Genomic DNA, 11,268 nt, shown 5'->3' on the forward strand with positions numbered 1-11,268 from the left:
AGGATTCCAGGGGGTTTGATGCCTGCCTTATAAGCAGAGAAAGATGAGCTAAACAAAAATGTGTTTTAGCTGAAACTCATTTTGTCCCTGCTTCTATTGTGTTTATTGAGTAAAATAGCCTTCAAGCTGAATCTGAATCCTGGTGACTTCGTGGACAATTTATGTACTTTTCTTGGCAAGAACATGGAATTGATTTCCTACTGCCTTCTTCTGAGGATGTTTTTTGACTTCCAAATCTAGCCTACAACTCTGATATTTTCTGATGGTCCACCATCCAAGTACTAACCAGGTCCAGCTTTGTTGAGAACACTCTTATATCAGGTCTACCTATTATTCTTTAAAATACTGATGTATCTCTGCTAATAAAAATACCAAGAAATAATTAAGCCAAAAGAATGTTTAATTTCAAGACACTGAACAGTGACAGCTAAAATATTTGCATGCCCAAGAGTGCTGAACTCAGGAGTTTGTAAGCACCCTTTCTGACTTAACAGTTTTGTAAAAGGCATAAGATTTCATGAATTGCAGCTCATTTGATCATCATAAAAATGTTTCTTATTTATATGTACAATTTGGCATTTTATCCTCTTTTGCTATTGTTATTAAGAAAATTACGAGAAAATATTTAACAAATAATCATTAACTACCAGCTTTCGTCTTTAGTTGAAGAGATTAGTCTGTTCTGGTTTGGATGGGTGATATCAAAGCAGTGACATGAATATTAACTTGTATATTTAATATTTTGTATCATTCCTTATTTTTAAATTTGTTCAATATGTTAAAAATAAATAATATAAAAACCTTCTATTTTTATTCACATTTTTGCAAAGGTCCTTAGCTAAAGCAATAAATATGTAGATATGCATAATTCAGAATTAGAGCTCTGCTCTGTGCCTCTGAAAACCTCTTTGGGCCACTTGGATTCCTGAATATATTATAGGAATACCCTAATATATCATGAAAACTTTCATAGTGAAACCAAGGGCTGATCCTGCCATTTCAGATAAATAGTCCATCTTATCTTATTTCTCCGTTGCAAGATAACTGGTTATTCCCAGAAAGGGAGAAAGAATATCTGAAAACACACTGACAGTTCTTCAAAATTTCACAAGAACAGACTCAGATGCAGTGTAGGACATGACCTCATCTGATAATGAAGACTGGAGAAACTGGCCTGCAGCTCTTATGCAGCTACTGCTGTGTGCTGTATGCCTGAAGCCGGTAGAGAGAGATGTTGGACATACCAGAAGACTACTGAGGTTTTACAGATCATTGCCCTCTATAATGTACAGTACAGAACCTTTGCCAACTTCTCTTTATTGTTCTAGCAAATAATTTCATTCATGCTGTCCTAGAATCTTAATTTGTTACAAAGCTCATACAGTAGTGCAAATTCTGAGTGTAGAAAGGCCAGTACAAGAAGAAAAACACATAACGGCAAGCTTTTTATCAGTACTTAACTGGATTCCCAATAGCTCCTCAGAATAACGTAAGGGTGAAATGGTCACCTCTTCTCAAACAGGCAATGAATATAGAAAACACACAGCGCAGGTTTTCCTTTCCAAGCTTGCCTTTATGCAGACTCCAGAGTAAATTGAGGTTTTTTTTGCTTTTCTACAGGCTCTTCTCCACTTCCCTAGCAATTATTATTCCCCAAAGGTCCCTGGCAGTTTGCTTTATGCTGCTGCCCTGACAATGGACCTTTTAATGCACCTTTGCAGTGAGACTGGTAAATTCTGGGAGTTGAAGTGCATACATCTTAAAGTTGCTGAGATTGAGAAACACTGCTTTAAAGTCAGTGTTTATATCATGAGCATTGAATTTAAAAGGGATACAAGGTGAGGAGGCTCTCCATCACCAGCTCTCCAGATGCAAGTGGTGTTTGGAAAACCCCTTTCTCAGGTCTGGGATCAGCAGGGATAGTGGCCGCAGGAAATAATGTTCCATGAAGTTAGTATTCCTACCAGGGCTGAAAAAACCAAAACACTTGTTAGGTGAGGATAATATTTCCAGCAGGTGAAACAGAAATGGCCATGGAAGCACAGAGCCCCATGGCTGGATGGGCAGGTGGGTGTGTGATCCTGAGGGGGTCAATTTGCCAATGGAACCCTGCAGGTCACCCACCTCCCTCAGGCTCCTCCTACAGATACATCATACTGTTTGCATAGGAGGGTTTGTTCTCTTGTCCCATGGAAGACACTACTTTCTGCTGGATTGGTTTGATCCAGCTTCATGGATCCCATGGCAGACATGGCACATTTGATCCATTGCATAATAAAGTCTGCGCAAAGTAACCCTGTGTGTGGAACATTATAAGAGAGCAGGGGCAGGGACCATCTAACAAAGCAGATTTTAGGCTTTGCTATTAACATAAAGATATAGGTTTGGCAGCATGGAATACTTTTGCTCAGGGTTGGTTTTTACCTCGTTAATTTTTTTCCCATCTGCAGATTTGGGAATTTTCCCAAGAATGTAAACAGATGCTTCTAGTTTCTCAATAGCTCTGTTTTGGCTATGTAGCCATCACAATTCTGTCTTCACGTTGCTATCAACAGGCATGATGGAGGCTATCTCACTTAAAAGAACTACATTTTGTGTACTAGTAGAAGATTCACAACTGGCCTGCTAATGTTCCTACTGAGAAGTTCCTTACTGGCACAGAAATGTTCATCTTTTGTTGAGTGGAAGTCACAGTTCTCATTTATTCAGCCCAATAAGCTTAAAGAGAATGATTTGAACAATAACTTGGGTTATTATTCACCAACAGTATGGAAAACAGTAAATTGCCAGAGAATTCTCAGATTCAAGGGAAGCTAAACTCAGACATAGTTATCAGGACTCATTTTTTAATAAAAGAAAATGAAAGGATAACAATAAGGTTATAGAATCAATTATATTAACAGCATACAAAAGTAGTAGTAGTAGTGCTTGATCCCACTGCTTAAAACATGGAAAAGGGCAGTGTGATGGGCCATGCCTGTGATCCAGTTGTCCCCCAAACACTGCCCAAGGAAATGTTTTTTTCTTCTTACTGAAGCAAACTGTAAGATGTTTCTCACTAACCTTATAGGCTACAGATCAGATGAAACAATAAACCTGAAGCCGTTTTAAAAAGTATATCTACTTCCTCAAAACTAGAATAAGCACAGCTTTATCACATATCTTTGATGTTCATTTTTCGCCAGTGTCATCTTCAATATAATTTGATTTGTTGCCATAAGGTTGCTGTGAAAATTTCATCATGATACCATTTTACCGTTTCTTCTTTGTTTCTTTTTTCAGCTTCTTGTTCACTGAGATAGTGGCAGTTTTGGGTTTCTTGACTACTTCAGCATTTTTTGTCTCAAAGCTTTCAGTATCCTGTTAAGTTCATTAAGGGAAACAGAACATTACTGATTTTGGGGATATGCTGTAGATCTTTTCTATTATTTGCTGGTACATGAGAATGTTGGATAAAGGTGGTCATGAATCATAACATCAAAAGCACTGTACCTTCTAAGTACTAAATGTTTTACATTTATACCATTTACATAGAAAATGTTAATAAAAAGTTTATGCACGCTGACCCTAGCCATTTTTACTTGGAAGAGTACTGAGATTTTAAAAAAAATCTACAGTCCTAACACTGCATTATTACCACCTGTATTTTGTGATGTGAGTGCTTATCACCATTGCTTTGTAGCCAAGGTGGGCAAAAAAATAATTGATGAAAAAACAGGGAAGAGTTAAAATCTAAAAGCTAATAATCAGCTAAGTATACAGAAAACAGCAACACTATGCTAAAGCCATGGATCTTGAGCAGCGAAATGGAGGAGGAGGTGCCTCAAAGAACGTTAAGTGAAAACTGTATCAAAGAGAAGGAAAAGCAGCAAAAATGTTGAGAGCAAAGTGGAAGGGCAAAAAGGGCTAACAGATGACAGTAGTAAATTGCTTTACCCAAGAAAGACTGAGAGGCTGTGGGTTCTAGGGCTTCCCAAATCTGGAGGCCTTCCATCTCTTAGTTTTGGATGGGCTTAAACTTGCCAGACAAAACTTGCATGCAATTTGGGAGTCCTCTTGGATTTTCCACTCCTACTTGAAGAGCAGGTGGCAGTCATGACCTAGAGGGCCTTTGCACAAATCCATCTTGTGCACCAATTGCACCCATTTCTGGATTGGGAAGCCTGCTCATGGTCATTCATGCTTTAGTCACCTCCTGACTGGACTGCTGCAATTCATGCCACATGAGGCTGCCTTTAAAGACCACCTAGAAGCTACAATTGGTCCAGAATGCAATGATGTGTATAGTCATGGTGCTGCCTGGATCCCTGGATCCCTACGAGCTTCCAGGTGCACTTCAAGGCCCTGGTTACCATCTATAAAGCCCTTCATGACACAGGGTCTGTTACTTGTGGGACCATCTATGTCTGCTTGTTTCTGACTGCCCCATATGATCTGACAGGGTGGGCATGCTTTGGGTCACTTCTATGAAACAATGCCACCTGGTGAGACCAAAGAAGCATGACTTCTCTGTCACAGCAGCTGCCCTTTGGAACTGAATATCCCCTCAGATTTGGATAGTCCCAACCATGTTGGCCTTCTGTAAGTCCTTTAAAAACCTAGCTCTTTCCCCAAGCATTTGGCCAGGGTTTTGGATGAGCCTGTCTTGAAATGATTTGAAGAATGTGAATGATTGTAATTTGGCCTCATTAATATTCTGTTTTTGTTGCTTTTTTATTTATTGGTTACTTTTGTTCCTGTTTTTAATCCAATTTTAGCCCTATGGAGTCACAATCTGCAAGCTGTGCTTCTGTATGAATTATATGTGTAATAAATAAAATAAATAAAAATCTCAGGAAAACTGGATTAGTACATGCTTATAATACTCCATAGGCTATGGATTGGATCCATGTTATATTAGTTGAATGTAGTTCCCTTTGAAATAAAGGTAGCATGTTAGTATAGACTTCAATTCAGTTCAGCTGATTTCAAAAAGAATTTAAGGCTTCTTCTTCACGTAGGATTAGATATAGAGGGCCTGGAGAACCCTACTTGCTTTGGAAGGCACAATAAAATCTCCTTGGGGAGATGCAAGTGGGTAGGGATGCCATATATAGAATGTAGCAAGCAGATTCTCAAACCCAGTTTATGGTCTCCTATGAAGAATGCATAGCTCAGTTAACTTAGTCCGGTCAAAACCTACAATGGTTCATTGTTTGCTGTTTTGTTCGTTTTGTTTTGTTGTTGTTTATTCATTTAGTCGCTTCCGACTCTTTGTGACTTCATGGATCAGCCCAGGCCAGAGCTTCCTGTCGGTCGTCACCACCCCCAGCTCCCCCAGGGATGAGTCCGTCACCTCTAGTTTGTTTTGTATGTATGCATAAAAATATGTTTTTAAATGACCTTCCTTATTGCAAACTTCGAAAGGGGTAGCTAAGCTTGTCTGTTGCAGCTTCTACATCATAAATAGTTTGTTGATCTCTTAAATTAATACATGACTCTTAGTGAGGGAAGAAAGGATAAATTAGCCCCTTAAAGATTAATGCATTTATTATGGTATAAATCTTTATGGATTATAGTCTAGTAGTTCATGACGTGTTGTTTGTTTTGCATTAACAAACATTAGTATGTGTCTGAAATCAGCAGAACACTGAACACAGACAAATCCATTTAAGATTGACATTTTTAGGCTCTATCCATGCAAACTTCATGACTTCAGTATCTGCTTCAGTTTTAAATATTCCCTCCCCTCTCTCTCTCTAGCCTGCTTTGGTGACACACTGCCTGTTAAGTTTTCGAAATTGCTGGGAAAGTTTTGGAAACCTATTTCACTACAAAGATACAGAGAAAACATTTTTTTTGTTGGAATCAAAGCATCATCTTGTTTGCAAAAGAAAAGAAAATCACACATATGCATGACCTTCTAGAGGAAGCCACATTCACAGATTGCTTTTCCTCATTAAACAAGTTTTGATATAAATATTTTTGGCTTCTAAAGATGTCCACAATTAATGTGTGCCAACTGGAAAAGGCCACAGAAAAATGGCACAGCAATCTGTGCTGATTTTAAGCCTCTAAGAAAGCAATGCAGATTTTGCTGGAAAGGGGGAAAGAGAAGAACTGCCAGTATCTTTATTATCAATGAACTTGGCTTGAATCTTTCTTAGTTACAGGGCAATGGCAATCTGCTTATGTGTCCTTCCAAGAAAGGACACTGCACTCGCATGCCAAAGGTTGTGGAAACGTAACAATGACCACAGTTTTGTCAAACATTTTTGTGTCCACAACTGGTTACAACCCTGTTTTTTGCCAAACTAGAAATAAAATGCCACTGTGGTTTTTCCCAGTCTCGAGTCCTTTGCTATATCACTTCCTGGCAAGGAGATGAAGTTTCTAATTAAGAACAGTCCCTTCAGCTTGCCAGATATCCACATCTAGCCTGCCATCTCTCCCCTTATGTTCATTTTCTGCAATGATTAGCACCGAATTGGATTCAGTCTCTTCCTTCATCTTCTGATCTCTTTTGCTCCCCACCCGCCGCTCTACAGAGAGATGTGGAAATGAACAAAAGGACTGAAAGTGTGGATGAGAGAACTTATGAGCGTTGGAGGAAGTAAACATATCTGCCTTCAGAAGTGTAAAATTGGCAATAAGCTTGGGGGAATAAATGTGGAAATAGATGGTGAGCGATGAAATGAGGAGAGAGAGAGAATTGGGAAAAGGAAAGGAAGCACGAGGAAATGGAAATGCTGGCTTGGCCACACTCAGTTTCAGTATAAGCCACATCCTGTATTGGCTTTGGCCATACCCAATTCTGCCATGTGCTTTCTCTGTACGATTATGTAAAAACAAACGTGGTCCTCAGCTAAAAAAGGTTCCACATTTCTGCTTTAAGGAAAACGCTGCAAGTATCAGGGTGCCAAAAACTGAGCCATGTCCTTCCTATCAGGCACAGAAAGCCCCTGATAGACCAAATGCAGTTCAACCGATGTCTCTTTGTACTCTAAAGAATGAAAGAAAAAACAGGCAGTTTGGTCTAGTGGTTAAGGTGCTGGGCTAGAAACCAGGAGTCTGTGAGTTCTAGTCCCGCCAGGCATGAAAGCTGGCTGGGTGACCTTGGGCCAGTCCCTCTCTCTCAGCCCAACTTACCACACAGGGTTGCTGTTGTGGGGAAAATAGGAGGAGGAAGGAGTATCAGGTATGTTCACCCCTTTGAGATATTTATAAAAATAATAAAGGCAGAATAAAAATTAATTAAATAAATGAATATTTGAGGAAAAAAATCAGATAACGATCTTGCCAAACTGTCAGTCAGTGACAACACCTAGTTGTAACTACCACTAGAAATGTCATGGACAAGAACTGCTTACCATTTTATAGGTCTTTGGAACAGGGACGATTATTGCCAGAACACAAATGAGTTGGAAAATGGCACCAAAGAAAAGGCCATAGTGTAAGATGTTCTCCATAAATGTAGGCTCTGGGATTTCAGGGGGTGAAAAATCCAACTCAGCAGCCATGGTGAGGTCCTTAAGTACACTTCCAACAAAATTGGAATACTCTGTTTCTGCAATGAAAAGAAGTTCCATTGAAATATACATTTTTTTCATAAAGCCACAATGGTCACTCAGGAACTTCATCAGGCACAAAATGCTGAGGCAAATGGTCAGAATGGTGTTAGGTATTTGAAGCATGATACTGCAGCCTCCACTAACTGGGTACCCTCCAGATGTGTTGGACTTATAAATCTCAGCTATCATTCACTTTGAAGTTCAGTACCAGGGACTGAAGTCCAACAAACATGTGGAACAAATCAGGTTGGGAAAGTCTGTTCTATTCCTCCTTGGCAACCAGTCAATTTCTGGGAGTAACGATAATACTGGCTATAGCCTTTAAAATCCTCAATGGTTTAGGACCAGGATACCTGCAAGGTATTACTCCTGCCACCCTAATATAGATTTGCTCCTACACTAGTTTTAGGAGTCCTCTTGCTGCAATTCCCAGACTTTGGGAGGTTTAATTAGTGAGAATGAGTAAATTGGCTTTTTCTCTTGTAGCACATCATGCCCTAAGAGATTCATTTTGTTCTCTCTTTACCAAGCTAAAAGTTTTGCCATTGCAGTGAGTTTTTGATCTGATCACTGCCTGAATTCACTAACTGTTGGAACTCTAATGACAATTGTTTTAACTGTTGATTTTAATTCTTTTTTTTAATCTGTTTAATCGTGTCCAATTCTTGAAGATTGCCTGGACAAATCCCTGTAGTTTTCTTGGCAAGGTTTTTCAGAAATGGTTTGCCATTGCCTCCTTCTTAGGACTGAGAGAAAGTGACTTGCCCAAGGTCACCCAGCTGGCTTCATGCCTAAGGCAGGACTAGAACTCACAGTCTTCTGGTTTCTAGCCTGATGCCTTAACCACTACACCAAACTGGCTCTCTTTAATTCTATGCTGTGTTTAAATTCCTGTTTAGATGATAACTATTTTTTTTCCATGTGATATGCATCAACCCAATTTCTTTGGAAGACCATACAATAGAAATGTTCAGGGGAATTTATGCAACTATCTTTAATATGGGGCCAATTTATCTATAGCTTATCCCACCATAATGAACTGGATATTACTTCTAAAATGCTTAGTTTGAGAACTGCAAGAAAATACTCAGTTGAAATCCATGGTTTAGATATGATCCTAAAAAAAAAAATAAAAGCAGGAGAAATCTCTTTTTAAATAGGGATTAAATAGGCTACTGGGATATCTGCAGGGTGTGGTCAAAATATCAAGATGGAGGCCACAATAGTGCAACTGAAGCTGTCTGGTTTTTATATGCATGTAACACACATAAAAAATGGGCACAGCTTCAATTGCATTGTTGTGGCCACTATCTTGACTTTTTTGATCATATTCTGCAGACGCTCCTGAACATCTCTTATCTTTCTCCAACCCTATCACTATGGATAGTGCCCTTCATATTGCCTACATGCATATTCATGGAGAAAGAATAATGGGAAAATAAAATAGGGCACTACTGAGTTACCTGGAGCCCCCTGGGACTCAGGTTCTCTGATGCTCAATTGAGCCAACCCCATAGAATACTACTCTATGCTTTCTTGGTATAACTAAATTAAGCTAGCTTGGGGGTTGTCCTGGAAATTTAACTGAAAGCCTGTGTTAAAATAGACAATGGTATGTTTTGCAGGATGGACTAATTTAAATTAGCTGTCTGTAACTAATCAGAAAAATGTATTGGGAGCAGATTAGATAGCACAATTAAAATGTTACTTCAATGTGCAGCAGCTATGAAAAAGACAAATTCTATCCTAGGTTTTGAAGGTATCAGAATGTTCTATGCATAGATAAACCAGTATTGGGTTGTCTGTGATTATGTGATTATTTATTCTTGGCATTTCAACAGGTTTGTAGAGCGCTTACATCAGGATTGTGCAAATTTCAGCAATGCACAATGTAAACATTCTGTTCCCACAATTTTTTCATTTTTGGCTCCCACCTCCCCAAATTCCACCTTTTCCCCTCTCATTTGCTTTCCTTTGTAGTTTAGAAAGGGAAAAAAAGGAAGGGGATAAGTATAATTACTTGTATTGTTAAACAGTTGTGACTCAAAAATCTTTATGGATTTAATATAAATCATCCTGATACATATCTGTACATCCAGATCAATCTTCTGTCCATAACTGTTTATTAAAGTATTAAAACACATCCAATAAAATAATATTCACGATAACATTTTTACAGTCATCATAAAGTCACCTGACAGTGATAACCGAAACTAATGGCAAGTGACTTTCAAAGAAAGGCTTCAGACCTTAGCAGTTAGGAACAGAGTTTCATCTTCTACAGCCAAATGCTGGATAAAAATTATGAGAATTGTAATCCCAACATCTAGAGGCTACCAAGTTGGATAAAGCTGTGATGATGTGACAAGCCAGAATTCTCAAGCAGAACTGTAATACATCACAGAAGTAAATAAATTAAGGTCTAATTTATGCACGCACAACTATGAAAGATTAAATAATTACAAGAAACAACTGCACAATATCAAGTAGGAATTTGATAGCAGTACAAGCAGCAACCAAAGTTTCAGTTAAGACTTATCCCTTCCATGCTGACTCCTACCACATCTTCCTGTATTGGGCACTGGACAGCATCTTTCTAGGCTCAGCATACCAAAGGGGGTAGAACTTCTGGTTTTGTAGAGTGCCTTGCTGCCCAAGTATTGTACATAAAAAGACCCAAAATTATTTTAAAAAATAAACCATTAAATCTCCCTTCATATGGAAGCAATTTAAATAGTCTAATTAAAGCGATGCACCTTAAGATCTTCTATCGAAACAGGAAGCACACAGCCAATTCACATGACCAAAAGTTAAGTTTAAAAAGCCATCTTCCCAAATGCCAAATGCATTTTTTTAAATGTCTTGGGGACATTTATTTATGAAGTGATAGATTTTCTCCTCTCTTATTTTCAGCCCCCCCACCCCATTGCTAGAGGTTACTTTAATATATCAAACCAATAAAAGCATTAGACTAATTTCTAGTTATTAAACAGGCAAAATTCAGGATTTTTAAAAGGCTGTTACGGGGGAAAAAAAATAAGAAAAGCTTTAGAAACGCGAACGCTCGTTCTCACACAGATCAGTAAGGGCTGGCTGAACCAGAGCTAGAACAGAAAGGCCCAGGAGGAAAAGCCATCAGTCTTCTCCCTCTCAAACAAAGGCTGCAGCAAACTTCCTGCCCCCCCAAAGATTTGCAGGAATCTTATTAACTTCGCCCCCCGCCCAGCAGCCCACTTACCTCCAACCCAAGCCCAACCTCGCTTCCAGGAAGCGCTTCCGATCCCCCTGGAAGTACTTCCTCCCTTAGCAACGGCCGGTAGCAACGCGTTGCCCAGATAGCCCCGCCTCCCATGCTATCCCCGCCTCGCTCGCCGGTGTTGCAAAGCTTCGCCAGACTTACTTCCAGCCGCGATGCGTTAGGAGCGTCGCAAAGCAGAGGACGCAGGTTAAGGGGAAGAAGCGACCCAAATACTACGAAGCGGGGTCCTTGTGGCTCCTACAGCTCAGCCGCACCCACGGATGGGGGAAACAACTGGACCTGTGATACCACCCGCCCTATGGATTGCGTTCCCTGTTTCCTTATTTTACCTTAAGGCCTTTGCTTTGCTTTCAGTTGTAGCAGGGCGCTCAGATCTTGCGAAACGAAATGGTGGAGAAGGGAGTGCAAAAGTATGGAGTGCTACTGTTACCTGGAATTTTAGGCTTCATTGTTAGCTTT

General features: G+C 39.5%; 1 protein-coding gene across 2 annotated transcripts; it reads right to left on the reverse strand.

Annotated features, from left to right (window-relative positions):
* Window positions 1-2,829: 2,829 nt before the first annotated feature.
* On the reverse strand, window positions 2,830-10,861 carry MANBAL (mannosidase beta like). 2 transcript variants are annotated; one of them, XM_063297153.1, is made up of 3 exons: window positions 10,789-10,861; window positions 7,350-7,546; window positions 2,830-3,360 (listed from the first exon to the last, which is right to left on the reverse strand). In XM_063297153.1, exons 2-3 carry the CDS (start codon window positions 7,497-7,499, stop codon window positions 3,253-3,255), a joined length of 258 nt encoding a protein of 85 aa, XP_063153223.1. In that variant the 5' UTR covers window positions 7,500-7,546; window positions 10,789-10,861; the 3' UTR covers window positions 2,830-3,252. The 2 variants fall into 2 exon arrangements, with proteins under 2 accessions (XP_063153223.1, XP_063153224.1); XM_063297154.1 differs by lacking the exon at window positions 10,789-10,861 and adding an exon at window positions 10,625-10,691.
* Window positions 10,862-11,268: the final 407 nt, after the last annotated feature.

This window comes from Candoia aspera, chromosome 3 (assembly GCF_035149785.1).
Source record: "Candoia aspera isolate rCanAsp1 chromosome 3, rCanAsp1.hap2, whole genome shotgun sequence".
NCBI lineage: Eukaryota > Metazoa > Chordata > Lepidosauria > Squamata > Boidae > Candoia > Candoia aspera.